Consider the following 23,180-nt stretch of genomic DNA (forward strand, 5'->3'; position numbering starts at 1 on the left):
TCGAGACTGGCAATAACAATGAATCAAACGAACAATAGGAGACTCTATGCTGCCAGCAGAGATAACGAGTGATCCCCTGGTAGGGTTAGGGTTAAACGAATGGATGTGTAGCAGAAGAAGAAACGAGCAGTCTACGACTGACGGGACCAAACGAACGATGTAGAGAAAGAATGAGAGAACAATCAAAAGACGAAGAAAAAGAGAGGAACTGAATGGAGATGGGGGACTCTTTAAAGAAAGCCATGTCCGGCACTGATCAGGTACCAATGGGGGAAACATGGCAGACAGATAATTAGGGCTTAGGCTCGCGACTGATCCGGAGAGAATCCCCAAAGAAACCGCATGAGACATCGAAAGCTCCAGGGATCCAGTGGATGAAAGGAATGATTGGATTCCTAGCCAGGACAAGCAAGAAACGGTAAGACAATCTGCCCAGGTATCACCGTTCTGGCCCTGGATGACACCAATGGAGGAGCGTGGTTGGCCGACTAGTGCAGGAACATGCAGCCACACCACCAATCGCGAGAATTTCCATCATCCGTGGGGTTATGGAAGGCTTCGGCCATTGTCTGGCATCCTCCACACGAACTCGTTTCTCTCCATGGTTGCCGACGTGGCGGCCAATCAGGTGGACGATCTCGTTGATCCTAGACAGGGCTAGACATGCTCAGGTAGTGATACATGTTTGCATCCAGTTGACACATCATCGGTGTCTGTCTGTCTGGTCTTGAGAAGGTTGGGAAGATAATTGATCAGTTGAATTCATGATATTGATGGAAACGAAACCATCTTCTGTTTTGCTGTCTGTCTAAAAAAGAATCAACCAAATGATATTAATCAAAACATAATAGATGGGCGTCTCGCCCACTCGAGGGTCAAGACATTGGTCTGACCCGATGACTATTATTAGGAGCTGAAGAAGAATCCAGGATAGACTTTAGCCAGTGTGACGGGGATTTCCTTCCGAATGACTTCTTCACCTTTGTCCTGGCGGTTAGAAAAGATTCCCCTTTGGTCCGGTCTGGTGAAGAAGACGTTTGCCGCTGAGATGGTAATGCATATTGTAGCCGCTGTCATTTATTGTTCTCTTCTTTTTTTTTTTTTTTTTTCTCTTTTCATTTTATTCTAATGTGTTAAAAAGAAAAGTAATGATGAGAACATGACACATCAATCATGAGACATCAACATGTAAACCAGTATAATCAACAAATCCAACCCACCGCACAAACCCTAAATTAGAATCGAACAAAACAAGAATCATCCAAACAAAAAACAAGACAAGGCAAGACACTCCAAGTCTAGCCCTCCCCCCACTTCAACCACATCATGCAAGATGCAGCTCTCTGCCACCTTCCGCATGTCGTACCATGCGTCTTTTATCCTTTGTTTGTGCCCGTTGACGTATGTCTCCTTGTTTCGGCTAGAGAGTTGGGTGGCCAAATATACTACTCCTTGATCGGAGGATATGTCGTATGGGGAAAAAGACAGCTTACTTACAGATACTATCTGGGGAAATCTCGGATGGAGTGGCTCCGGTGTTACTGAAATTATTGTGGTAATAGGCGCCACCAATCTACTGACTTTATCCCTTTGGTTCTATCCTTGATGGCCTCGAGGGTGACCAGACCGTGCCAGAAACACGGACCAATACTTGATCAATAAATATCTCACTCAAGTGTGTTGTACTCCTGCCATGACCTCCTTCCAATGATTAACCCCGTACATCACGACCAGATATCTCAGGGCAGAGACTGATCACGGGATTCTATATCCCCTTACTCGGCTTTTCTTCCCCAACTTCTGTTTAGTCTCTTCATCCTCACCATGATCACTCCCTTCAAGAACACCCTTACCTGACACCAAACCCTTCTCAGCCAGAGCCAGAACCTTATCCAACGGCCTAGGTCAGGCGTGAGGTGGTGTTGGTATTTCATCATGCCAAGCCCGACCAAATACCGATCTCAACATTCCTCGGCATAGCGCAACAATGGGCTAGACCACAACAACCCCCACACTGGTATTTGCACCTGAACATGACGCCTATGAACCTTCACGACATCCACCAACGGTGGAATGGGCTGGCAGTCAATGGCATTATCACCGGCGCTGGAGCGGACCCGGGCCATTTTTTAGAGCGAGTGATTTATCGTGACAGTTTAGAGGACCTGATGTTCAGTGGGACAGATCCGATCTGATAGTATTTTTACGTACGTACAAACCTCATGCAATCATCTAGATTGTGTACTTGATGCACCCAAGTCAAATATCAGAGCATGTTGCATACATTAGCGTCTACTATCTAGCCTTACTCTACATGCAAGATATCAGTAATCTCTTACTATACTAGGAAGAAGAATTATAATGAATAGGTATTCAGATTTTTGCTTGATAGGTATTCTAAACAAACAGGCTTGGACGCTGACATGACAAAAAAAAATAAACAAACAGCCAGGAAAGGGGGAGAACGTTATCTTTCCTCTGACTTTCCAAGGGGAATTTACTATCATCCATCCACCCGTCAATCAATCACATACATACATACATGCCATATGGCTTGACTTTATGTTCGTGATATGAGAAAGAAAGAAAGAAATGGGAAGAAAGAAAGAAAAAAGATAAGGAAAAAAAAAAAAATTCGTACTTCATCAACTTTTTCCAGGATTATGTCCCAGTGGAGTAAGTCTATTCCCCGATCAGAAATTCAATGTAAAACCGAACCGACCGTCCCAGACGGTCGGCTGCAGGAACCCTGTCGTCGACACCCGTCCCGCAAGGTGCGTCGATCTCATCAAAGACGACTGGATGCAATCGAGATGTTATGGGAAGGAGAAAGAAAAAAAGTGTCGATTGGTCTTCGGAAATAAAGCGGGACTCAAGCGTCGTCAGTGGTCATCAAAGGTCATGGTGCCACAAGCCACGGTGCACAAGGCAACCGGTGACACACCCCCTCGGGGCGTGGTTCGTTCCTTTGGATCTCGGGGTTGTGGATAATTTAGAAAGGGAGCTGGCCGCGGCGGTGGGCATCCATGAGCTTGCGTCGGACAGCTTCGCCCCCCGTGTACCCACCAGCCTTGCGTTTCCGCGTCGGCGTGCGTTGGTCCGCATGGCGCGCATGTCGGAACACGCTGGTCGCCCGGGAGGGGGAATTGGCGGGCATGAACTCTCGGTGCTGGGGAAGGCGTAGCAGGGCTTGGTAGCGATTGTGGTTTCGGCGGAAGGCCGTGACGATGCCCTGGTCCAGGTGGTTGAGGAATCGCTCCGCACTGGTCGCCGGCTGCATCTCCTCGCAGCGGCTGGGGGTCGGCGTGCCCGCAGCGGTGTGGATGGAGGGAGGCGCCATCGGCGACGCGAGGATGTCGTCTTCAGACGCCTTCTCCATGTCGTCGTCGTCGGACGACCCATCGCCGAAGTCGATGAAGTCGTTCACATTTAGAACCGACTCGGGATCCTCATCCTCATCGTCCTCGAAGGAACTATCAATGGTGAACTCCTGCGACGGGTAGAATGCCTCGGGGGGGCCCATGACCTGACCGCCGGGAGCGATATCATTCCCGAGGGCTGTCATCATGAGGTTGGCACTCGAGGCCAGCATGGGACTCAAGTCAATATGGCTGGGTGAGACGAGAGCATCCGTATCACTCTCGTCTACGAGATGCATCGTGGTCGCCCGCGGACTATTGTTGGCCGTGTTACAGTTGCTGTTCGTCGTGGACTCCAACCAATCATGGCGGGACGATGCGTAGGCGGGTATAATCACCAGGTGCTTGCCAGTGCAGTCCACCAGGGCGACCGGCTTGTGAGGGTCTGCGACGAACGTCCCCATGACGGGACCCCGTCGACGAGAAGGGGTATCACTCTTGTCATCCGCCGTCGGGGCCAGCGAGGCAGAGGAGTCGCGACGGAGAATCGATCGCGGATGGGTGATGGTCGCCGGGGGCGGAAGATCTTCGTCTGTAGTCTCGCCATCATCGGCTTCAAATCAGGTCAGTAAAAGGATCGGAAGGGAACTGAAGGCTTCCTGCATACTCTCATAGCCGCTCGACTCGGATCCCTCGGATGCAGCGGCGTCGGACTCTACGTGGTAAATGTTGGAATGGCCATAATCCGACTCGGCGAACATCTCCTCGGACTGCCGACGATGATGGCGCTTGTAGGTTTCATTGTCACTCTCGATCATCCGTCGCAGTTGCGGATCGAGCGAGTCCTGCTGCAAAAAGTCGCTGGGGATCTCATCCTCGGTGTGAGAATCGCTGTCCGAAGAAGAGTCGGAATACTCTTCGAAATGCACACGCCGCGGCACCGGTGTCTCCACGGCCGTCTCGCTGGCGAGCTCATTGTCTCCGAACGTCTGCATCGCACTGTAGAGCTGATCCTCGTCGAAGAAGGAGGCGGTCGACAGAAGCATATGATCCTCAAAGACGTTCGGGCCCGTCCAAGCTTCGGCATCTCCACCGGAAGTCGCGGCAAAGGGAGCAAACCCCTGTTCCGTCTCGGATTCCATAATCATCATCTCCTCCATTTTCTCCACATCGCCGTCTTCCCCATCGTCCCCGTCACTAATGTAGTCCACCGCTGCGTAGATATCGTCGGAGCTGTCCTCCGAGTCATCATCGTTGCCACTTCTTTGGCCATCGTACCCGTCGTCATCCGACTCTCTCATCTTCCTCGACCGCTTTTTCGATTTTAATCCCGCCTTATGAGACCGTTCGCGACGACCGTACGACGAAACCCGCACAGCCTGTCGTTCATCCTCGTCATCGGCATCCTCCTCGGAATCGTTCGCATCGTCGCTAAGTTCAATCGAGGAGACAGAAGACACGCTAGAGACGGACGACGACGCTCTTCGTTTGCGGTCCGAACTGAGAGGACCCAGCGACACTGCCTTGCTCAGACGTTTCGGGGAAAAGTTGGATAGAGGGCTGGAATTGCGATGGATTTCCTTGGCGCCCAGGCGCTTTGACGACTGGTGAGGTGACATGATGAATGTGCACCCTTATTTCAATAAGGGGGGTTGATCCAATATAAGTAAATTTGAGTTTGTGGTTTGGTGCTGTTAGAGTTTGCGCGAGACTGAGGCCACTGCGTCAGAGACTTCAGACGGTCCCAATTTATTTTAGTCTTTTGGTTTTTGTCTTTCGCTTTTCTTATTGAGTAGACTGTATATCGGCACAGCCCGGAAGAGAAAGAGACAATCCGTTGTATCGTAAAGTCGAGTGGGAGAGAAGGATCGGAGGTGAGGAGGGAGGGATCGGAGGGAAGAGGGGGAGATTGAAAGTCGAGATTGATTGCAACCACGAAAGCACTCACGTCCAAAGTGGGACGACCAAGTGCTTCTTCTGTGAAGTGATAGAGGGGCAATTCCGACGTTTCTTGAACCGTGCGTCGAAAGAGGAACAGATATGTCAAGTCAAGATTTGATACTCGGAGCTGCAGGACTGGGGAGGGCAGGGGAAAAGACTGCCGTTTCTCCCCAGCGAGGGATTTACAGCTCAACGAAAGCCATCTTTGGCAACACTTGACAATATCTGGTTTAGAATAATAAGAATGTTTTGAATATGGTATTTGAGGGGGAAGTAAAGAGTCGTGTTGAACAATGGCAGTGATGAGGGGTGGGAGAGAAGGAGAAAGGCCGGGAAAAAAAGATGAGCGAGGAGGCCAACAGAAGATCTGCTTCCGTACCCACTGGCATTGCAAGTGGGCGTGGCGCCGGCCGTAGTATCACTAGTATTACAGGACAGAACGGGCCTTCTCGGGGGGCGGACTAAGGCGGGACTGACCCTAGAGAGCTCTGGGGCGGGTCGAGTTTTCCAGTGGGTCTTGGGCCCGGGAGTGATTGGTGAATGTCTGGTAAAACATCCCTATCCATTGGTTCCTCGTCATTCACCGCATTTTACCCTCATTCCATTTTTCCTCATGTTCATGGTTCTCTACTGGTAATTTTTTTTTCTTTTCCTTTCCTCTCTTCCACTGATTCTTGTCAAGCGCTTTCTCTATATTGAACCAATCACACCATTCTGTGAGTGGAGGGGCAAACCTGACACTCATCAAACTAATGGATCAGTCATAGATCTTCCTGATCCACTCGAGGCAACCATGAGAATGATGAGGGGTCATGAATCTAGGAGTTTTTCGACTCATCCTGCCAAAGTTCCAAGGGGCTCTGTTGAGTCAGTGGCTTGTACTGGAACTTCGGAAAAGTAACAGAGAGAACTTAGACCGTGGGTGTAGCATGCCACTGATGTACAGACTTCCCGCTCCCCTCCGCTCCCCGTTGGGTACCTGAATCTGCAGATGGGCTACCGACTAGTACCTACTACCAAGGTATGAGGATCCAGCACCAACGCAGACAATCACGACTTGACCCGCTCGTTCTGCGTCTCCAGTGCCTCCACCCATTCGCGTGCATTGTTAGGAGAGTCATAGTGACTCATAGCCGATCAAAGCTACAAATACACGGACCATGTCTGTTACTCGGGTTATGACTCGATGAGGGGTACAGTTGTTGTAAACGTGGATGGAATACGGACCGGATTTAGAATAGAAGCAGTCCCAATTATATATTTTGTGAGCTATTCGATCAGAGGTATGCAGGAGTTGGTGCAGATCGATCCGAACCTTCATTGCAGAGGCTCCTGGAAGTCAAGAATGGGAGGGGCTTCCCTGTGGGTATGCGACAGACGAAGCGTCCCCCATTGTATTACTAGAGTATCACCAGTAACTGTATTACTGAAATCCCTGTCGGGAAGGGGACATTCCTTGAACCGTGCTCCCTGCACGAATTCTGTTTGTCGACATCATGATCAACTCCTGTTTAAAACCCAGTTGGAGGTGACATATCAGACGAGGGGCAGGGTTCTGATAACTCAAGCTCGATGCATCTTCCTCTACAAGGAAGCAATTTCTTACTAGATGTTGATGTCTTCGACTCCACGATCTGCGGCTCAGATCGTCGAACGTTATACGTGGCCAAAGCAATCAACCCAATTTAGCAAACACGTTATTGATTCCCATATGGTTAGTCTGTATTTTACCGTCTAGATTGGTGATGGCGGCTAGTTGTTGGTCCGCTGCCTTGGCGCCAACAGCAACCGCCATAAGAAATTAGATAAATTGCAGGTAGCGAATGATCTGGTGCAATTCAATTATTTGGGGTTTGAAAATGGAGCTTGGTAGTCGATTGTCAGGGTAGTATTGGACAACTATCCGCATTACACAGCTGTAATATACCATAAGTATGGCCTGAGGCAGTATATATTTTTTAAGTTACTGCCTCCGCTAGACTTTAATGGAATACACTCTATATGCAATAGCAACGGAAGCTCACGGATTCAGCAGAACCCAAATAGCATGTCTCAATTCGGTACAATTAGCTCAAGTACCGCGACCTCTACACATGTCCAAGCTACTCCATGAATTAAAGAGTATATGCTCCAACCAGCGCATTGAAAACCAAAGAACCAGCTCCAGAACATTGAACCCCAATCCGAACTCGCATGCAGGACACCACCTACTCATCTAGCTCTCGGAAGATTAAACCAAGCCCAAACACAGGCCAGCAAGCCAGCCAAGGTGAGCTGCCACCGCCAGACGCCATCGCGGAAGAGAACCCAGAAACCCAGACCAATATCAAACCACTACCGTCAGGCCACGCCGTCCGTTTAGCGCGCCTCAGTGCAGTAGGTAAAAAGCCCTGAACTAAAACCTCACCAGCCTCCTAGAGGTAAGGTAGTATCGAGCAAGGTATCTACCTACCTACCTACCTACTTACCTATCCATCTGCAAAGACAACTCCAGAGTGGATATCAAGAACAAAAAGAGGGGTACTGACATGCATGATGCGCGATGCTGGGATATGATTGGGTTGAAAGAGCGGTAAGGAGGGAGACAACTGTCTGTATCTTGCTTAGGTGCTTGGGGGCTGTTAGCTGCGTTAGCTATCGGAAACTGCCTTGGGTGTCTTGCCGTCTGCTGGGCCATAGCTGGGCCATGTGTTTGGGGTACGGTAGAGACCAGAGTGTCGTGATATGGGCGGGTCTGTTTGCCGCATCCTAAAACGGAAACTATTCAGGAGTTCCCAACATGGTCCACCCATACTCAAGTACTCACACTTCATGCGGTGCTCGGAGATGGCGGCGGCCTCGTGGCTTGGAGCATACCTTACCATAGGTATTACTTCCTAATTGAAGTACGTATCCAGTGGCCCAACTCCCGGAAGAAAGAAATTCTCATGGATCCATGAGCCTCACATTTACTCCAAACTCGCCACAATCCATATTAAGTAGTAGGCACCGCCATTAACTGAAATCAAAACCGTGATGACAAGTACGTAGGATTCCTATAGTCTCCTCTCAGGGTGGAAGTACCGGAGCCGACGTTGGTCCGCCTTCATCCTGCGATACCACGCTTACCTTACCTTACATACTTCGGTTCTATCGCAATCGGTGGCTGACGGTGGAGACGCCCGATCGGCATCAACCAGCACACTCATTGGCCAATGGGGACAGCAGTATTTACCACTCGGGATTAGCTGCACCCCGCAGTTACTTTGATGCCGAGAACTTGATGTACGATTTGCCATATGGCTGGACGGCAGTATCCGGCAAGACTTGAGTCTACACTCTACAGATATATGAATGAAGAGAACGTTGGGAAGAAGTTGGCTATATTAGTGGTGTTACCTGACATGAATCCAAGCTAGTGTTAATGTCTTCCCCTAATCGAAGATTGACGCCCCTCTGATCTCATAGTGGAAAACACCCCCCGGCTACGATAAGACGGTGGAAAAATTATGATCATGAGTTTCAAAGTCGCCACCCGGGGCCCAGTGTCCCGCGCTATTTGATGCTAAACCATGGCTCATGTGACGGTTTAGATGAATCAGAATTGTGGGTTTGGTGCCAATTTGCGGATCTTATTATTAGAAACGGGAGGAAATCATTCTAGAAAATTGAGAGAAAACAGAAGGGAAAAAAATCAAGAGTAAATAAACATGGTTTCGTAGTATCGTTGCAAAAGGAGAAATGGGTATAGTATCATATGATAAATAGCCAAGATATCCAAAGGAATAACAAAAAGAATAAGAAAAAATCAAAAAATCAAAAAAAAAAAAAAATCAAGGAGGTGGTTATGTTCCAGGATATGGTTGGACATCCTTTGGATCAAGCGCAGGTTTCGGATGTGGTCGACCGAATATCGACAATCTTGACTTGGACCGCGTCGGCTTCGCAGGTGTATCCGGTGCTTCGTTCTCTTTCTCTTTCTTTTGGCTGCTCTCAGCCGGAGTCGAAGCTGTCTCCTGGGGCGTCTGTCGGGCTTCCTGCGCCTGTTTGATTCCGTCGCGGATTTCAGCGGCGGACGCACCCTGCGGCGCGGTAGTAGTAAGAGTTTGAGTAGCACGAATTCGCTCCTCCGGAGAATCCTCGTTCATCTTCCCGATCTCCTCCTCGGTGACGAGGCGTTCGTTCTCGAGACGGACCTCGCGACCGCGTTTATGGCAGTACCACAGCACGAACAGGAGTACTAATCGGGTGGATATACGTCAGCTTCGCACGTAGACAGTGAAAGAAAGAACCAGAGAACGCAGTGTCATACTAAACAAGGCCAACGACCAAAGGGCATTCATCCCCAACACAGCAGGGAAACGAGCCCTCAGGAAAGCCACAATAGACCGGAGCATCCCCACGACAGCAGCCGGTTTTCCAACAAGCTCCTTCAAGCTCGGCACCTGAATGCCCATCTTATTGGCAGCAGCGGCTGCCTTGCCGACATTCTCGATATTCATGCCACTCTTGGCCGCTCGTTCGCCCGCGACGGCGAGAATCTCCGGGGCTAGGGTATCCGTCCATTTCTCCGGAAGCTTCTCGATTAGCTTCTGCAGGAAGCCCGGGAGCTGCGAATAGGTGCTCTGGAGCTGCCGGTTGCCGTTGGTCAGCAGCATTTCGAGATCATGGTAGGCGGTTGGGACGCCGTTGATCAGGTCCTTGAAGATTAGCGTGAATTTCCGCAGCAGCTCCTGCGTCTCGTCGCTAAAGGAGAAAACGTTGTTGTTGTCCGCCGCTAGGTTCAGACGTTCCAGGATCTCCGTCATATCCTCGGTTTCTTGCTTCACTTCGGCGTCGGCTGCGCTGTCAACGGGCGCGTTCTTGGGGATATCGGTTGTGGCATTCTTTTCTGGTTCACTTTTCTGTGGGCGCAATAGGGTGAGCGCGTGGATATTGAGGCAATGTAGAGGGGAAGCGTCATACCTTCTTCTCGGGACTCTTCCTTCTGAACCAACTCAGTGGATTCAATTTCTTCTCTACCGGAGGTTTATCTGTTTTAGAAGACCCTGCCGGCACATGACTGGCCCTGCGATCCTTGGGCGTTGCTTTTGCCTTCTGCTCCGCTTCCTCCTTCTCGAGTGTCTTCCTTCTCTCTTCCTCTCCTAGTTCTCTCCCAAACTCCTCACCCGGCGAAACCGAGGGTTGGATCTTTCCTGCGACCGGCTCGACCGGGCTGATAGGGGTCTGTACGTCGCGATTTGCCGGCGCCTCTTCGGTAGGAGGCGACACGGGAGGCTGGCGCGTATCCTCGGACGTGATAGTTCGGAGAAAGGCTTCATCTTCGGGGGTTAGAATAGGAGGCTGGGACGGTCTGCGCTGTGACTGGCGGCCCCAGTTCTTGAATTGCTGCATTTTACTTCTTCGGTGCCTGACTCTGGTTGACTCTGCTGAGAAGACGTGGGGGAGATGAGGAGGCTGGGCTGTGCTAATTACTGTAGTAGTATGTCATAAGAGACATCAAAGACATGAATAGTAAGTAGTAGTATCTCTAACAGAGGAGACAAGAAAAAGAAGTAAATTAATCCAATCAATCAATTAGGATATCAGCCCGATAAATGATGAAACCCCCTCTTTAAATTAAGATGGCCACCTTGCATCCCTGCGCGCTGCATAACAAAGACCAGACCAGACAGACCATCCATGTTTCGAGGGCTGGGCGGATCAGGCGATGATATCACTACCTGGGCCTGAGGCGCGCATGAGCCGTGCGCCACATGGGCCTGCGCCACTACTTGCATTCGCCACGATTTCCCCTCATTCCAGTGGGGGGGATGGGATGTCATTGGTTGGTTGGGCTTTGGATCGACGATCGCAGTGTGGATGTCTTCGTTATATTGAGATTAGTTTGAGGATGCTAAGTACTTTATATAAGATACCTAATAAATAGTTATATTGATGGTTGTAGTGTTCTTTGAGCAAAGTGTCGAAGTATGAGAGCGCACCTTGAAGTGCGGGGAATGAGGTGCCTATTATAACGTAGGAGTCAAATTGGAGCAACAACAGAATCCAATATATATATTTGCAGAGTATATTGTAATCTTATGATCTTCATGATGTGCAGGACATTAATTCTTTCCATGTACTCAATGTATCATCCTACTACTCCGTACTCTGGTTTATATCTCCGGTAGATGTCACTATAGGCAGCAGACGAACACACCAATCAGGAACACAATCGCATCACCTGCATGATATCACATGATCTCTGCCTAGCCTCCTCGTCGTCATCTCATCCTCTCCAGCTTCGTATTCTTTCTCTCTTTCTTCCTCAGGCCCAGAGTCGACCGATCCCCGCGCACGCAAGCCTGTTTTCACCCTCTACCCGTGGATGGTGGGATCTGGATTGTGCGTACGCGGCAAGCTTCCTACCTAGGACGTGTCATCCTCCCTCGATGTCCCCAGGGTCTTCATATCCCTCCTTCATATGAAGCCCTGCGGCTCAGAGGGGAGTCTCGTCTTGGATGGAACGCTTCCAAGGCTCATCCCCTCATGCGATGATCCCGCGCATGACCCGGTAGCGTCAGCCCTCTTTTGCCCTCCTCCTGACCCCCAGCTCGCTCGCTTGTTTCCCTTTGCTTGGGTTCTTCTGTCGTTTCTTTGTATCTACGTCTGGATGACTCTTGTGTCGTTCCTGACCCGGTTGATGGATGTAGACGGCGGCCGTCGTTCGGCGGCTAAACGTTCTTTTGGTCCTACGGGTCGAGTGGGAAAGTCGACTAGGGTTAAGCCGTCACGGTCGAAGACGATGGAGGGTAAGGTGAAGGGAAAGATGCATGGGAAGACGCAGAGTCCACCACCGTCTCCTACGGAGTGAGTCCCTTGTTTGTTTCATATTGACCTGCAGCTGAGACTAACAATGTGATAGCCCCCTGATCAGCCCTATCGTTACCTTGGTTGTGAGCCCCGAGGAGCGTCTGTTCGTGGCTCACGAAGACATCCTTTCTAGGGCTCCCTTCTTCGGTGCGCTGCTCAAGGACCAGTTCGCAAAGGACAACACCAACAAGGTGGTGATCTTACCAGAGGAGTAATCCATTCCCTTCTCCCTTTTTCTACTATATAAAGAATCATCAATAACAAATTCAGGGAGCCCGAGATCCTGTCTTGCATCCTCGAGTTCCTATACAAAGGGGACTACTTCCCCCGTCTCCTGCGCAACAAAACCCAAGATGGGTGGGAACTCGAGAACGCCCAGCAAGACCCCACCGTGCCCCCCGGCTACGGCAGCCGCGGATCTAGCGAAGCGACCATCACGCTCTCCGCCACAAAGGAGGTCGTCCTCCGCGACACGGCGGTCTACTGCGCGGCAGAAAGGTACGGCATGGAGGACCTCAAGCGTCTTGCGCTTCGCAAGCAAGGCCTCCAGACCGGCCTACCCGTCGGCGTGATCCTGCAATCTGCGCGCTATGCCTACGACAACACGCCGGACACGGAGTACCAGCTGCGGGCGCGGTACTTGGCTATGATTATTCGAACTCGCCAGATCTTCAAGACCAGTGGAACCATGCAGTTTGAGATGGAAATGGGGCACAGGTTCTTCTTTGACTTGTTTGTGGCTATGTGTAACCATATGGATGATATGGAGCAGTCTCCGTAAGTTTTCCTCTGTTCTATATTAAAAAAAAGCGAGACCAACCTTATACTGATGACCCTCACCATCCAGTATGGACTAATCCCCGATTCTCCAAGTCGCACAACCGGCCACAACAAAGACACCCCAGACCTACCTACCCATTTTCGCAAAGTCTCAACTAAAACGCAAAAAAAAACCAAAAAAGGACAAAAGAAAAGAACAAAAAAAAGTCTCGCAACCCAAACAAACCAAAGCAGCCACGCGCCATGCCATACATGCCATACCATGCCAAATCCCAGAATGCCAGTCAAACATGGTAACGAATGATGAATGACCTCTTGTCACTTCTTGTCAATCCTTTGTTAATAATACTGCATTCGCTTCGAGGTTGGCCGAAACTACCTTTTTAATGAAGCCATGCGCCTGCTATTTGTTGCTCCAAGCGAATGATTCTTTTTTATATATTTTTCTTTTCGTCGCAAGTCAAACTGCTGTCGCTCCTTGATCTGACTGGTTTTTATGTATCTATCTGTTCTTTTCTGCTTTTCTGCGTGCACGCTCAGTGTATGCCATGAATACCATCGATGTGGTGAACGGGAACAGAATACTGGGAGAATGATCTAGCTAGGAAATAAATACTCCATTCGGCCGCCTCTATTTTTACGTCCTGGCTGTCTGTTTGTCTGTAGATGAATACGATAGATAGATAGTCTAGCTGCAACGGCCTAGACAATGTATTTGTATATTGATATTAGTACATGGATCTGAGAATATCATCTCTGGGAGTCAATCAAGTAGGAAATGTAACGCAGATACTGGTTGGTGGGAAGAAGGAAATGTGGAATATCAGTGATTGAAGACTGCATGCATGCATAGACAGGATATCACATTTCATTGACAGCTTCCTTCCATGAATATATGCCATAGATCATCCCTCAAACACAACAAAACACGCCACATAGGAAATAAAAGAACGACCACGACAGACAAGAAGATAAATATAAAAATTAACGAAATAAGGGAGAAATGTACAAATCAAGTAGACTTCTTCTTCCGTCCCCGCTTCGGCTTCTCCGCGACAGCAGGCTCAGCGACATCCTCCTCAGCCGCGGCCGTAGACCTACGCTGGCGCTTCGGCCGCTCCGCAACAGCAGGCTCAGTCGTAACTTCCTCAGCCGCCGTAGACCTGCGCTGGCGCTTCGCAGAGGAATTAGCCACAGGCTCCTCAGCGGCTTTGGTGGAAGGACGCCCTCTCTTGGCGGCGGGTTTCTTCTGCTCGGGTTGAGCTTCGACCTCTTCCTCGGGTGCTTTCTTGCCGCGGCGGGCCGGTCTGGTCTTGGGGGTTGGCTTCTCCTCTTCGGGCTCGGATTCGGCCTCGGGTTCGGGTTCCGCGACCACTTTCTTGGGTCTTCCGCGGGGTGTGCTGGTCTTCTTGGGGGTGGGCTGCTTCTCTTCCGCTGAGGGTTCGGGCGATGCGTCCTTTTTCTGGGCTTTGCCGCGGCCGCTTGCCTTGGGTTTGGGGGCTGGTTTTTCCTCATCCTCTGATGCGGCTTCGTCCTTCTGCTAGTGATTAGTATGGTCATTTTGAAGTCCGGAGGAATGATCAAGAAGAGTTACCTTGGCGGCCTTTTTAGAGATACGCTTGCGGAAGCCCGTCGAGCCGGGACGGTTCACTTCGACATCCTGTGAATCGTTAGTATACGTGTTGCATGAAGTACCTATAGGTGCGGAACGCAGCTGGATAGGAAATGCAAAGGAAATCAGTAACCTACCCCCTTCCAATCCTCATCATCAACATGGCCCTGCTCAAACGCCCTCTGGATCTTCTCCTGCTCACCAGCCTCCAGCTCATCATAGCCATCGAGGGCATCCAGATCCATGTCCTCTCCCTCTCCAATAGATTCTTTGATATTGGAGATGAGCTTGGGAGTGGTGCATCCCCTGAATAAGAGTATTAGTATAGTGTACTTACCTGGACCTACTTGTGAAGGTGCGTGTGTGTCTAGGTAGATATTCGTTCCCCACATGTGAGGAAGAAGTGAAGTACGTACCAGTGCCTCCACATCCAAGCCTGGATGCGGTCATTGTCAACCCAGGTGCCTAGGCGGAGCTCGCCCTTGGCGATCTTGACTTTGGCGTCTTTGCATTCTTTGTTTTGGCAGCCGGCGCGGCCGGTTTTGGCAGCCTCTGGGGGGGAATTAGTTGAGGCTTATAAAGAGAAAGGGAAGTAAAAGGATCTTAATGAGAATATAATAGATGTAGGACAGGGAGAATGAGGGATAAGTGACTGGGAATATGCCAGTTGACGGGGTAGGATGATGGACGGGGAAGTAATCAGGAATGCAGGGAATTGACACGAGCGCAGGTACAATTGCTTGGGAATAGTAATTGATTGACCAAAACCAAATTGTCAAAAGTAAATGAATGAATGAATGAAAGAAAACAAGAACTATGATGTAAATTGAACAACATACCCACACGATAAGGCATCTCCTTGTCTGACGCGCAAAAGCTCCGAGTCGCGGGTCAAAAACAAACAAAGAAGGGAGATATAACCACAAGGTCGAGATAGTTTGGGGATGTAGTATAATCCAGGAAAGAAGAAATAGGAATAGTAATAGAAGTAAAGAAATCTATCAACAGAGATAAAAGATGACAACGGATGGAAGAAAGCAGAGAGGGGAAGGAGAGTGAAAGAAGAGAGAGGTGGAAAAAGATGAAGAGAGCGAGAGTGATTGACCCACGGCCTCCCGACCTTCTACCATGCACAGTGCTTACGTGTCTATCTGCCTCGCCCATTTATTATTTATATGACTATCGGTTTTTCCCCAGAATTTAGATATTTTGTTGAGTTTCTGTAGAATTGGGAGGAGAAATAAGGATGTATTACATGGAGTCGGTGCCGCGACCGGGGCAATGGAGATTGTTGCACATTCGGTAAAAGAACGTTGTACTTGCTTGTTCTTTTCTCTGAAGTATAACCTGGCTTATCTACTCGATTCAACAAAAGGATCAATCAGATACGATGGATCTTCCAGAAGAATTTCTCCTGGAGTCCTTAGCCCCATGTCTAGTCGAGGCGCTGGGAAAAGATCAACTGATTGCGTTCAATCGATAGATGCGATGTCATGTCTTATGAGTATCTAATACGATATCTAATCTATGAACAACTTCGTGCCATGGCAGCAGCTTCGATCTTTTCGAGCGCAGTGACATGTTTACGGAGCATCACGACTGCCCCGAGACTGAGTCGCGAAACAAACGGCGAGACGGCCTGGGTCGCATCGCTAGCATCCTCGGTAGAGGTCGAGTTGTGGTGCTCGATCATGTCAAGGGCCTCCTTGATGGCTCGTCGCAGCAACTGAGGATGCTCGCTTTTCTGGTGCTCGGCGTCGGCAAGGTAATTCCATGCGATGATATCTTCTAACCCGGCAACCGGATGTTCCAGCGCATGTTGGATGAATCGCCGAGTCAGTAAAAATGCCTTCTCGGTGTACTGGCTGGACTCGACTCGTCGGTCGTTCTCCGCGGCAAGTGATTCGTATCCGGGTTCGTCTGGGACCGGTTAGTAAATAGACAGGCTACCGTGGCGACCACAGGAAACTTCACGGAACTTACTGTAGAATGGCGTCTTTACAAGAACCAGACCCATGATAGACACCAAAATTTGCAGCACGGTCGAGTTCACCGGCGACCACGTCTCCTCGGGGTTCTCGGTAGGCCATGTCCCCAAGACGCTCAGGCAGACTTTCCCGTCTTCATACATATTCGGGTTGATCATGCCTTGTCCGTTGGTCCATGAGTGGAAAAACGCGGCCGGCGGCTGGGTGGGGAAATCATCAGAGAAGTGGAAATCGATCACGAATGGAGCATGCTCGTAGGGAGTCCCTTGCGGTCCAATGATCAAGACGCGGAGTAGGTCGATTCGCGACTCCCATGTCCTGACGAAGATGCCAGGCGGTAGCGACGAGGACAGAATCCCGAATTCCTTCCGGATGCGCTTCAAACATTTGCTGAATGCACTCGGTGCAGACTGGGAAATGAAGCGATGGTCCGAGGGAGGAGAACCTTCCAGCAGGGCAAAGCTGGGGGGACATGATGAGGGCGCAGAGCCTGACGGATCGTGGGCCCCGTCTTCTCCCTGAGTAGGCTGTTCCGTAACCGCGGGGGGGAGAGCCTCCTCGTTGGTATGGTCATCGTCGTGATCAGGCGGTGCGATCTCCGAGACTCCAGGTGTCGTGAAGTTCTCGTTACGGTCGACACCACCGCCACCGGTTTCATGGGCGACGTTGGGAGTCTCTTCCCAATCAATCTCTTCATACCCATCCTCCGTCATCCAATCATCATCTCCGCTACCATCATCGAGGCGTACACCCCCTTCGTACTCATACGTCTCTGTAATCCACGGATCTTCCATGTCTAGCGGGAGACCGGGTGGGGGAGCGCCAGGGGGAACGGTTTCTTCCTCATCAATAATCATCATGATCCTCTCAAACGGAACGCGGATATCTCGGCAGTTGTCAATGCCCGCCAGTCGAACGATGATGGTACCATCCACGTCCATGCTGATGATCTTGCCAACGAAGTCTGTCGGCTCATTCATCCCGGCTTCAACGTAGTGTATGCCGAACTGTATCGGAATGGGCGACGTCTCAATTCTGGTCGTGTTTCGGAACCATTCAGTTTTTACAATGGCATTTTTCATGGATTCAAGATACACAAACGCCTTGAACAAGGTGACAGGAGCCAGGAAGCTTAGAGTACACGGCCCCGTGGCTTCAATTGCCTCCTCCTGTGGACCCGGCATTGTTGACTGGTGAACCGTTTCTGGAACTATTAGTACCGTATCGGAGATCAATCTGCTGAGGCCGGGATATGTGGTGAGCTCATAGAGAGAAACATGGGTCGAGTCACGGCCAAGTTCGCCTAGAGAGGAGCCCGGTCGCAATATGTTTCCTTGGCTCAGCAGTTCGACCCCGGGTCCGTTGAACCAACGTACTGACGCTATACGCTCTCGGCTATCCACAGCTTGAACCACCCCGATCTTTTTGACAATAATCGTATCCCAAAATTCAGCACTCGCTGTGGTGAGACGAGGATTGTCACTTTGGTGATACGGCCTTTGAATCCTCTCAGTCGCGTCTTTAAGGGCAACGATATTCCCGGGCCAGACTTCATCCTCGGGGCCTAGGAATCTATTCAGGTTGAGCCCCTTTTCGGTAGTGGTAGTTCCATCCTGCCACTGAACAGTAACCTCTGTCTCGGTAGATACTATCCGCAGAATATTGAGATCATACCCAAAGGACTGGTCAGGGGGGATGTGCTGGTAAGTAGCATATGTGGTAGCTGCTGCCCTCGTGTCTCGGAATCGAACTTTATCACCGGCCCTTAGCCAAGTATCCGACTTGACCTGGGGCACACGAGAACCCTGACCAGGTAGACTGCCAAAATCACACTTCACCGCATTGCCAATCAAATCTGAAGCCATTAGAGTCTCACTATCATCACTGGTATAAGGCATCCCTGTCGCGAACACGTTGGGGCAAACCCAGTCGACATGCACGTTCTCAGGCGGCGTCGCTAATACATAACCCTCTGGCACGAATTGCTCGCCACTGCTAAGGGTTATATCCTTCCGGTCCAGATTTTTGGAAGGAGTGAACACAAATTGACCGGGGAACACAAAGTCAGCTTCTGTCGTGGACCACATGAACTCGCCATTTTTCAAACGGTGTGTGTTAATAGCGTCAAAGTGGTCGGGGAGTGACACGACTTTGCTGGAGTCGGAACAAAGTGGAACTTCCAATTGAGCTGGTTCGTGCGGGATAACAACCTTCTGGTTCGGCAGAAGTAGCACCGCATCCCGGTCGACCGCGTGTATGTATCCCAGCTTCTGTCGATAGATGATATAGTCCCCTTCAGAGAACTCTTCGTAACTGGTGAGCTCGGACAGCGGTACATTGTATAGCCGTGGCGTTTCTCCATCGTCAGGCTCGGGATGGACCGAGCAGACACGTGGGCGCGGTTTGTCGGCGAACTTGAGTGAACCGTACTCTCCCGTGTTCGGGTCTCGATTTCGAAAAGCGATGGGCTCAAGGCAGCACTTAGCAGACGTGCTAACGACTGTGCCACTCATTGTATCGTCCAAGTGACGCTTCACGGTTTCGCCCAGCTCCAAAGCCCGGTCTACAAGTTCGAGATCATCCTCATGTATGAGAGAGCTACCCTGCGACGGCTCCAGGAAACTAACGAAGACATATCCCTTTGGTGGCTGGACACAATAAGCCGGCATTCAGAGAACATAGGCCTTTCCCGGGCGAGAAATTACATACCACGCCTGTTTCTAGGAATTCCATCAGAACCTGCTCGGGCACGGAGGTGTAGGAACGGATCAAAAGATCATGCAGATGGTCCTGGCTTTCCACCTTTTTACCCAGTTACCAAATGCTTTGGACGGAAAAATAAGGTCAGTATATTACATACATCATAGTGCGTCCTCTGCAGAGTAACCGCTACCACGTCAGATAAGGTCAACCGAAGTAGAAACCGCCGTATCACTCACACAGACATGTCCCAACAACGCGGGGTCTGACTTGAGGCGACAAGTATCTTCAACACCAAACTAAAGACGAGATAGCTTAGCAAGACCGCATGGGCGTAACCTTGGGCTCACAGTGACCGCTCACCTTCTGGCCTGGTTTGGAACCCATAGCTATCTACCAAGTGATAAACCGCGGGGTGATGCGACGCGGAGAGTTTAGACCCGGAATTCGATATTGAAGAAAATGTACAGACAAGATCATAACATCAGAACGAAGAAGACAAAATACAAACGATGAGATAAAAATGCACCGCAAAGAGCGACAGCACAAGCGTCGAGATCAAAAAGAACGATGAGATCGAATCACCAAGTCCGATTGAATGAATTATTTTACCCGTGTCACATGTTCTGTTCCCCAGTTGCCATCACCGCCTTGGCTGGAGTCCTTACTACAGCTTATATCTGCCGATCTTCTTTTTCTCCTGCGCAAACGGAGGACCATTTCCACCTCACGCCTGGCGCAACTACCTTTCCCCAGCGTTGAACATCAGTTTAAAGTCATACTTCTGTTACACGCGAGCTTGCAGCGCCCATAACGCCACAACGGCTACGCGCAATAACCGCTTATTGTTACAACCGGGCTGAAGAACCTCCGCTCTCCTCCGCGGAAAGTGGCAACAACAACTTTCTCACCACTCTTCTCCACCCAACACCAACACCGCTAGACCTCTACGCGAATCATCCCACCACAATGTCCGAACCAGGCCCAGAGTCCGTTCCCACGAGCGCTGACCCGCGCAGCAAACGCCCCGTCAAGCGTCGCGCGATCACGCCTCACCTCGAGCAAGCCACACAAATCAGCTCCCTCTTCCGCGACCCCGCCAAAGACATCCGTCTTCCCGGTCCATCCAGGGAACGGACCGCGGGGTCGATGCCCGCCCCGCCGGAGATTGTCGCGAACGTGCAGGGGTCCTCGGCCGGTGCGGGATCCGGCGAGTTCCACGTTTACAAAGCGAGTCGCAGGAGGGAGTACGAGCGGCTGCGGTTAATGCAGGGAGAGGTCGACAGGGAGAAGGGGGATGAGGAGTGGGAGAGGAAGCAGGAGGAGATTAGGAGGAAGGATGAGGAGAAGACGGAGAAGAATCGGAAGAGGAGGGGGAAGAAGAATGCGGCGCGGAAGAATAAGAAGGGGCCTGATGGGGGTATGGCTGAGCAATCGGCTAATGGGGCGTCGGGCCATGCGCTTGGTGGGAGTATGGATGGGGTTCAGAATACGGGCTCTGATGAGGTGGATCGTTCCGTTGAAACACCTGGTGTTATCATTCATGATGATTGAGACCTCCTTTCCCCTTCCGAAGAGCTTCCACAGGCAATATATCGCCAGGTCTGGTCGCGAAGTGTGTAATATGAAGATACCCATGTGAATTCTTTTATAGTCTAGAATACTCATACAGAACCAAAGAGTAATCGTTCAGCATTATGTACGCGATCTTTTAGCCACTATTTCTATGTCTTACTCCTCTCCACCGCCGACAGGGGCGCCTGCCTGCTGGGCAGACTTGGCGCTGCAGATGTCGTCCACACGAAGCAACAGGCACGCGGACTAGTCGAGAGGTTAGTGGAGAAAGACCGGGGGGAAGGGAAGGTTCGAAACTCACCTCAACCGCGGTCTTGATGCTCTGCATTTTCACCGCCTCAGGCTCCCAAACGCCATACTCTTTCATATCGACCAGGGTGCCGGAGTCGCCGTCCAAGCCCCAGTTGGTCTGGCCCTCGACGTGCTTGGCCCTCAAGCGGGTAAGGACACGGATGGGGCTGACGCCTGCGTTCTGGGCCAGCGTTCGGGGGATGACCTCCATCGCATCGGCCACGGCCTTGTACGGCCATTGCTGCACGCCCTCAACAGACTTGGCCAGCTGAGCCAGCTTGACGGAAACCGCCATTTCGAGAGCGCCACCACCGGGGGACAGTCGCGGGTGGAAGATGACGTTTCTGGCGACAGACATGGCGTCTTGAAGGTTGCGCTCAACCTCGTTGATGATATCCTTCGAAGGACCACGGAGCAGGATGGTACAAGCCTTGGGGTTCTGGCACTTGGTGAGGAAGGTGAAGTATTCGTCGCCGATCTTTTCAATCTCAAACAGGCCACACTGCGTGCCCACGTCGGACTCCTGAAGATCATCGACCCGGTTGACAATGGTGGCGCCAGTAGCGCGGGCAATACGGTTGTTGTCCGTCTTCCTGACACGGCGGAGAGCGGTGATGTTGGCCTTCACCAAGAAGTGCTGCGCAAGGTCTACCAACACACGTTAGAAACCATAATTTCCGCAGAAGACCGTCGAATTCCCTTACCTGAAACACCCTTCTCGGTGATGACAACGTCGGGCTTAAGAGCCAAGATAGCCTCACACATGCGCTTCACCTGCTCCTCCTCGATCTCCAAGATTCGGTTCCAGTCGTCCTCCTTGGTGATCTCAATGTTCGTTTGCGACTCGCCCTTCTTGTATTCCAGGGGGCAGTCGAGCAGGAGGACACGGGGGTTCTCGATCCTTCTCCGCATCTTGGGGTGCGTAATATCCTTGTTCACCATCACACCGTCGATGACCTCGCTGTCTTCGATCTGACCGCCAGGGATCTTCTCAACACGAGCGTACCGCTTGATGTCAACCTCCTGCTTTCCACCACCGGCGTCGAAGGAGACGGTCCGCACAGCCTTCAATGCAAGGCTGCACATGAGATCCGACCATCTGGAGACGAACTTCGTGCCAATTGACGATTGGATCAGAGTGTACATCGACTTGTCATCATGAATATCCACTGGTACCGACACTTCCTCCACGATAGCAAGAGCATCCGCGAGCGCGCGCTTGAAAGCCGAGATGATGACAACCGGGTGAATGTTACGTTCGAGTTGAGGAAGAGCCTGTGCGAGCATCTCACCGGCTGGTACAGGTTAGCATGCAAACCACAAGAATTCATCAACAGAAGAAAGAAGAAAATTAAGTACCGAGAATGATGACGGTCGTGGTACCGTCTCCAACCTCCTCATCCTGCGTACGGCTGAGCTCGATCATGCTCTTGGCTGCGGGGTGTGACACTTCAATCTCTCGGAGGATTGCATGACCATCGTTGGTCAGGACAATACCACCCATGGGATCCAAAAGCATCTTCAGCATAGCCTTGGGTCCAAGGCATGATCGGATGATGTCCGCAACACTGTAAGGGTCAATTCCTCTGTTACGGCCGAAGCGGGGAAAGTGAAAGGCGGAAGAGCCACATACGTCTTCGCGGCAGCGATGTTCGAAAGCTGTGCTTGACGACCAACCTGTCTCTCACCAGAATTGGTGTCTGCAAATACATTAGCAACTGAAGCAAAAGATCCCAGGTAGTCCATCTCCTCGGGGTAACATACTCATCACCACCACCGGGGCCTGCATTTTGGCGGTGGACGTTTACGTTGTCTCGGGGGGAAATTAAAAAGAAGCCAGCTAGTCCGGACGTTTCCAGTGAAATATCCTTCGCGAATATCTCGTGGCGTCCGAAAGGTGGGGGGAAGAAGTGTAGATGATGTGGAGAGTTGTGCCCGCCTTCAGCATCAAATTTCCAGCGCTCCTCGAAGTGGGATTGCGGACTGGAAGCTCACCGCCCTCTAGCCCGATCGGGACTAGCCCGGGTGTCCCTCCCCCTAATCTAAATCTATCAGCTTCGATGCTTCTCTTCGCTTGTTCTTCGTATTTACTTCGGATGA

General features: G+C 50.9%; 8 protein-coding genes across 8 annotated transcripts; 2 read left to right on the forward strand and 6 right to left on the reverse strand.

Annotated features, from left to right (window-relative positions):
- Nucleotides 1-2,992: 2,992 nt before the first annotated feature.
- On the reverse strand, nt 2,993-4,903 carry P168DRAFT_216807 (uncharacterized protein; the record flags this gene model as incomplete). The annotated part of the gene is made up of 2 exons (XM_024833084.1): nt 2,993-3,972; nt 4,027-4,903. Coding segments are annotated over 2 exons (1,857 nt in total), but the record flags the coding sequence as incomplete, so codon positions are not given.
- A 3,804-nt stretch (nt 4,904-8,707) lies between these two features.
- On the reverse strand, nt 8,708-10,916 carry P168DRAFT_323629 (uncharacterized protein). Its single transcript, XM_024840707.1, has 3 exons — nt 10,245-10,916; nt 9,592-10,183; nt 8,708-9,519 (listed from the first exon to the last, which is right to left on the reverse strand). The coding sequence occupies exons 1-3, from the start codon at nt 10,671-10,673 to the stop codon at nt 9,125-9,127; spliced, it is 1,416 nt and encodes a 471-aa protein (XP_024697105.1). The 5' UTR covers nt 10,674-10,916; the 3' UTR covers nt 8,708-9,124.
- Nucleotides 10,917-11,991: 1,075 nt separating this feature from the next.
- On the forward strand, nt 11,992-13,445 carry P168DRAFT_17815 (uncharacterized protein). Its single transcript, XM_024832931.1, has 4 exons — nt 11,992-12,135; nt 12,187-12,345; nt 12,405-12,911; nt 12,982-13,445. Exons 1-4 carry the CDS (start codon nt 12,095-12,097, stop codon nt 12,989-12,991), a joined length of 717 nt encoding a protein of 238 aa, XP_024697106.1. The 5' UTR covers nt 11,992-12,094; the 3' UTR covers nt 12,992-13,445.
- A 170-nt stretch (nt 13,446-13,615) lies between these two features.
- On the reverse strand, nt 13,616-15,586 carry P168DRAFT_286630 (uncharacterized protein). The gene is made up of 5 exons (XM_024836382.1): nt 15,366-15,586; nt 14,943-15,078; nt 14,664-14,832; nt 14,509-14,574; nt 13,616-14,451 (listed from the first exon to the last, which is right to left on the reverse strand). The coding sequence occupies exons 1-5, from the start codon at nt 15,379-15,381 to the stop codon at nt 13,927-13,929; spliced, it is 912 nt and encodes a 303-aa protein (XP_024697107.1). The 5' UTR covers nt 15,382-15,586; the 3' UTR covers nt 13,616-13,926.
- P168DRAFT_17835 (uncharacterized protein) lies at nt 15,283-15,737 on the reverse strand. The gene has a single exon (XM_024832932.1). It carries the CDS (start codon nt 15,688-15,690, stop codon nt 15,418-15,420), a length of 273 nt encoding a protein of 90 aa, XP_024697108.1. The 5' UTR covers nt 15,691-15,737; the 3' UTR covers nt 15,283-15,417.
- Nucleotides 15,738-15,870: 133 nt separating this feature from the next.
- Nucleotides 15,871-19,756, reverse strand: P168DRAFT_308489 (ubiquitin-conjugating enzyme E2). The gene is made up of 6 exons (XM_024839202.1): nt 19,578-19,756; nt 19,454-19,513; nt 19,375-19,389; nt 19,224-19,316; nt 16,510-19,162; nt 15,871-16,446 (listed from the first exon to the last, which is right to left on the reverse strand). The coding sequence occupies exons 1-6, from the start codon at nt 19,599-19,601 to the stop codon at nt 16,052-16,054; spliced, it is 3,240 nt and encodes a 1,079-aa protein (XP_024697109.1). The 5' UTR covers nt 19,602-19,756; the 3' UTR covers nt 15,871-16,051.
- A 150-nt stretch (nt 19,757-19,906) lies between these two features.
- P168DRAFT_286632 (PRKRIP1 family protein) lies at nt 19,907-20,906 on the forward strand. Its single transcript, XM_024836383.1, has one exon. It carries the CDS (start codon nt 20,184-20,186, stop codon nt 20,766-20,768), a length of 585 nt encoding a protein of 194 aa, XP_024697110.1. The 5' UTR covers nt 19,907-20,183; the 3' UTR covers nt 20,769-20,906.
- On the reverse strand, nt 20,877-23,009 carry P168DRAFT_323633 (chaperonin-containing T-complex subunit CCT3). Its single transcript, XM_024840708.1, has 6 exons — nt 22,845-23,009; nt 22,714-22,780; nt 22,440-22,648; nt 21,785-22,375; nt 21,091-21,728; nt 20,877-21,035 (listed from the first exon to the last, which is right to left on the reverse strand). The coding sequence occupies exons 1-6, from the start codon at nt 22,867-22,869 to the stop codon at nt 20,946-20,948; spliced, it is 1,620 nt and encodes a 539-aa protein (XP_024697111.1). The 5' UTR covers nt 22,870-23,009; the 3' UTR covers nt 20,877-20,945.
- Nucleotides 23,010-23,180: the final 171 nt, after the last annotated feature.

The sequence above is a fragment of the Aspergillus campestris genome (assembly GCF_002847485.1).
Source record: "Aspergillus campestris IBT 28561 chromosome Unknown P168scaffold_1, whole genome shotgun sequence".
Classification (NCBI taxonomy): Eukaryota; Fungi; Ascomycota; class Eurotiomycetes; order Eurotiales; family Aspergillaceae; genus Aspergillus; species Aspergillus campestris.

Coding starts and splice junctions, on each gene's coding strand:
- P168DRAFT_286630 (XM_024836382.1), bottom strand. Junction 14,833..14,942: donor GCTTGGATGTGGAGGCACTG/GTACGTACTTCA, acceptor ACTCTTATTCAG/GGGATGCACCACTCCCAAGC. Junction 14,575..14,663: donor ATGATGAGGATTGGAAGGGG/GTAGGTTACTGA, acceptor AACGATTCACAG/GATGTCGAAGTGAACCGTCC.
- P168DRAFT_286632 (XM_024836383.1), top strand. CDS start 20,184: ATGTCCGAACCAGGCCCAGAGTCCGTTCCCACGAGCGCTGACCCGCGC.
- P168DRAFT_17835 (XM_024832932.1), bottom strand. CDS start 15,690: ATGGGCGAGGCAGATAGACACGTAAGCACTGTGCATGGTAGAAGGTCG.
- P168DRAFT_17815 (XM_024832931.1), top strand. CDS start 12,095: ATGGGAAGACGCAGAGTCCACCACCGTCTCCTACGGAGTGA. Junction 12,136..12,186: donor CACCGTCTCCTACGGAGTGA/GTCCCTTGTTTG, acceptor ACAATGTGATAG/CCCCCTGATCAGCCCTATCG. Junction 12,346..12,404: donor GTGGTGATCTTACCAGAGGA/GTAATCCATTCC, acceptor TAACAAATTCAG/GGAGCCCGAGATCCTGTCTT.
- P168DRAFT_323633 (XM_024840708.1), bottom strand. CDS start 22,869: ATGCAGGCCCCGGTGGTGGTGATGA. Junction 22,781..22,844: donor GGCCCCGGTGGTGGTGATGA/GTATGTTACCCC, acceptor ATGTATTTGCAG/ACACCAATTCTGGTGAGAGA. Junction 22,649..22,713: donor AACATCGCTGCCGCGAAGAC/GTATGTGGCTCT, acceptor TGACCCTTACAG/TGTTGCGGACATCATCCGAT.
- P168DRAFT_308489 (XM_024839202.1), bottom strand. CDS start 19,601: ATGGGTTCCAAACCAGGCCAGAAG. Junction 19,163..19,223: donor AATTCCTAGAAACAGGCGTG/GTATGTAATTTC, acceptor TATTGTGTCCAG/CCACCAAAGGGATATGTCTT. Junction 16,447..16,509: donor TGTAAAGACGCCATTCTACA/GTAAGTTCCGTG, acceptor AACCGGTCCCAG/ACGAACCCGGATACGAATCA.
- P168DRAFT_323629 (XM_024840707.1), bottom strand. CDS start 10,673: ATGCAGCAATTCAAGAACTGGGGCCGCCAGTCACAGCGCAGACCGTCC. Junction 10,184..10,244: donor GGAAGAGTCCCGAGAAGAAG/GTATGACGCTTC, acceptor TTGCGCCCACAG/AAAAGTGAACCAGAAAAGAA. Junction 9,520..9,591: donor TTGGTCGTTGGCCTTGTTTA/GTATGACACTGC, acceptor CCACCCGATTAG/TACTCCTGTTCGTGCTGTGG.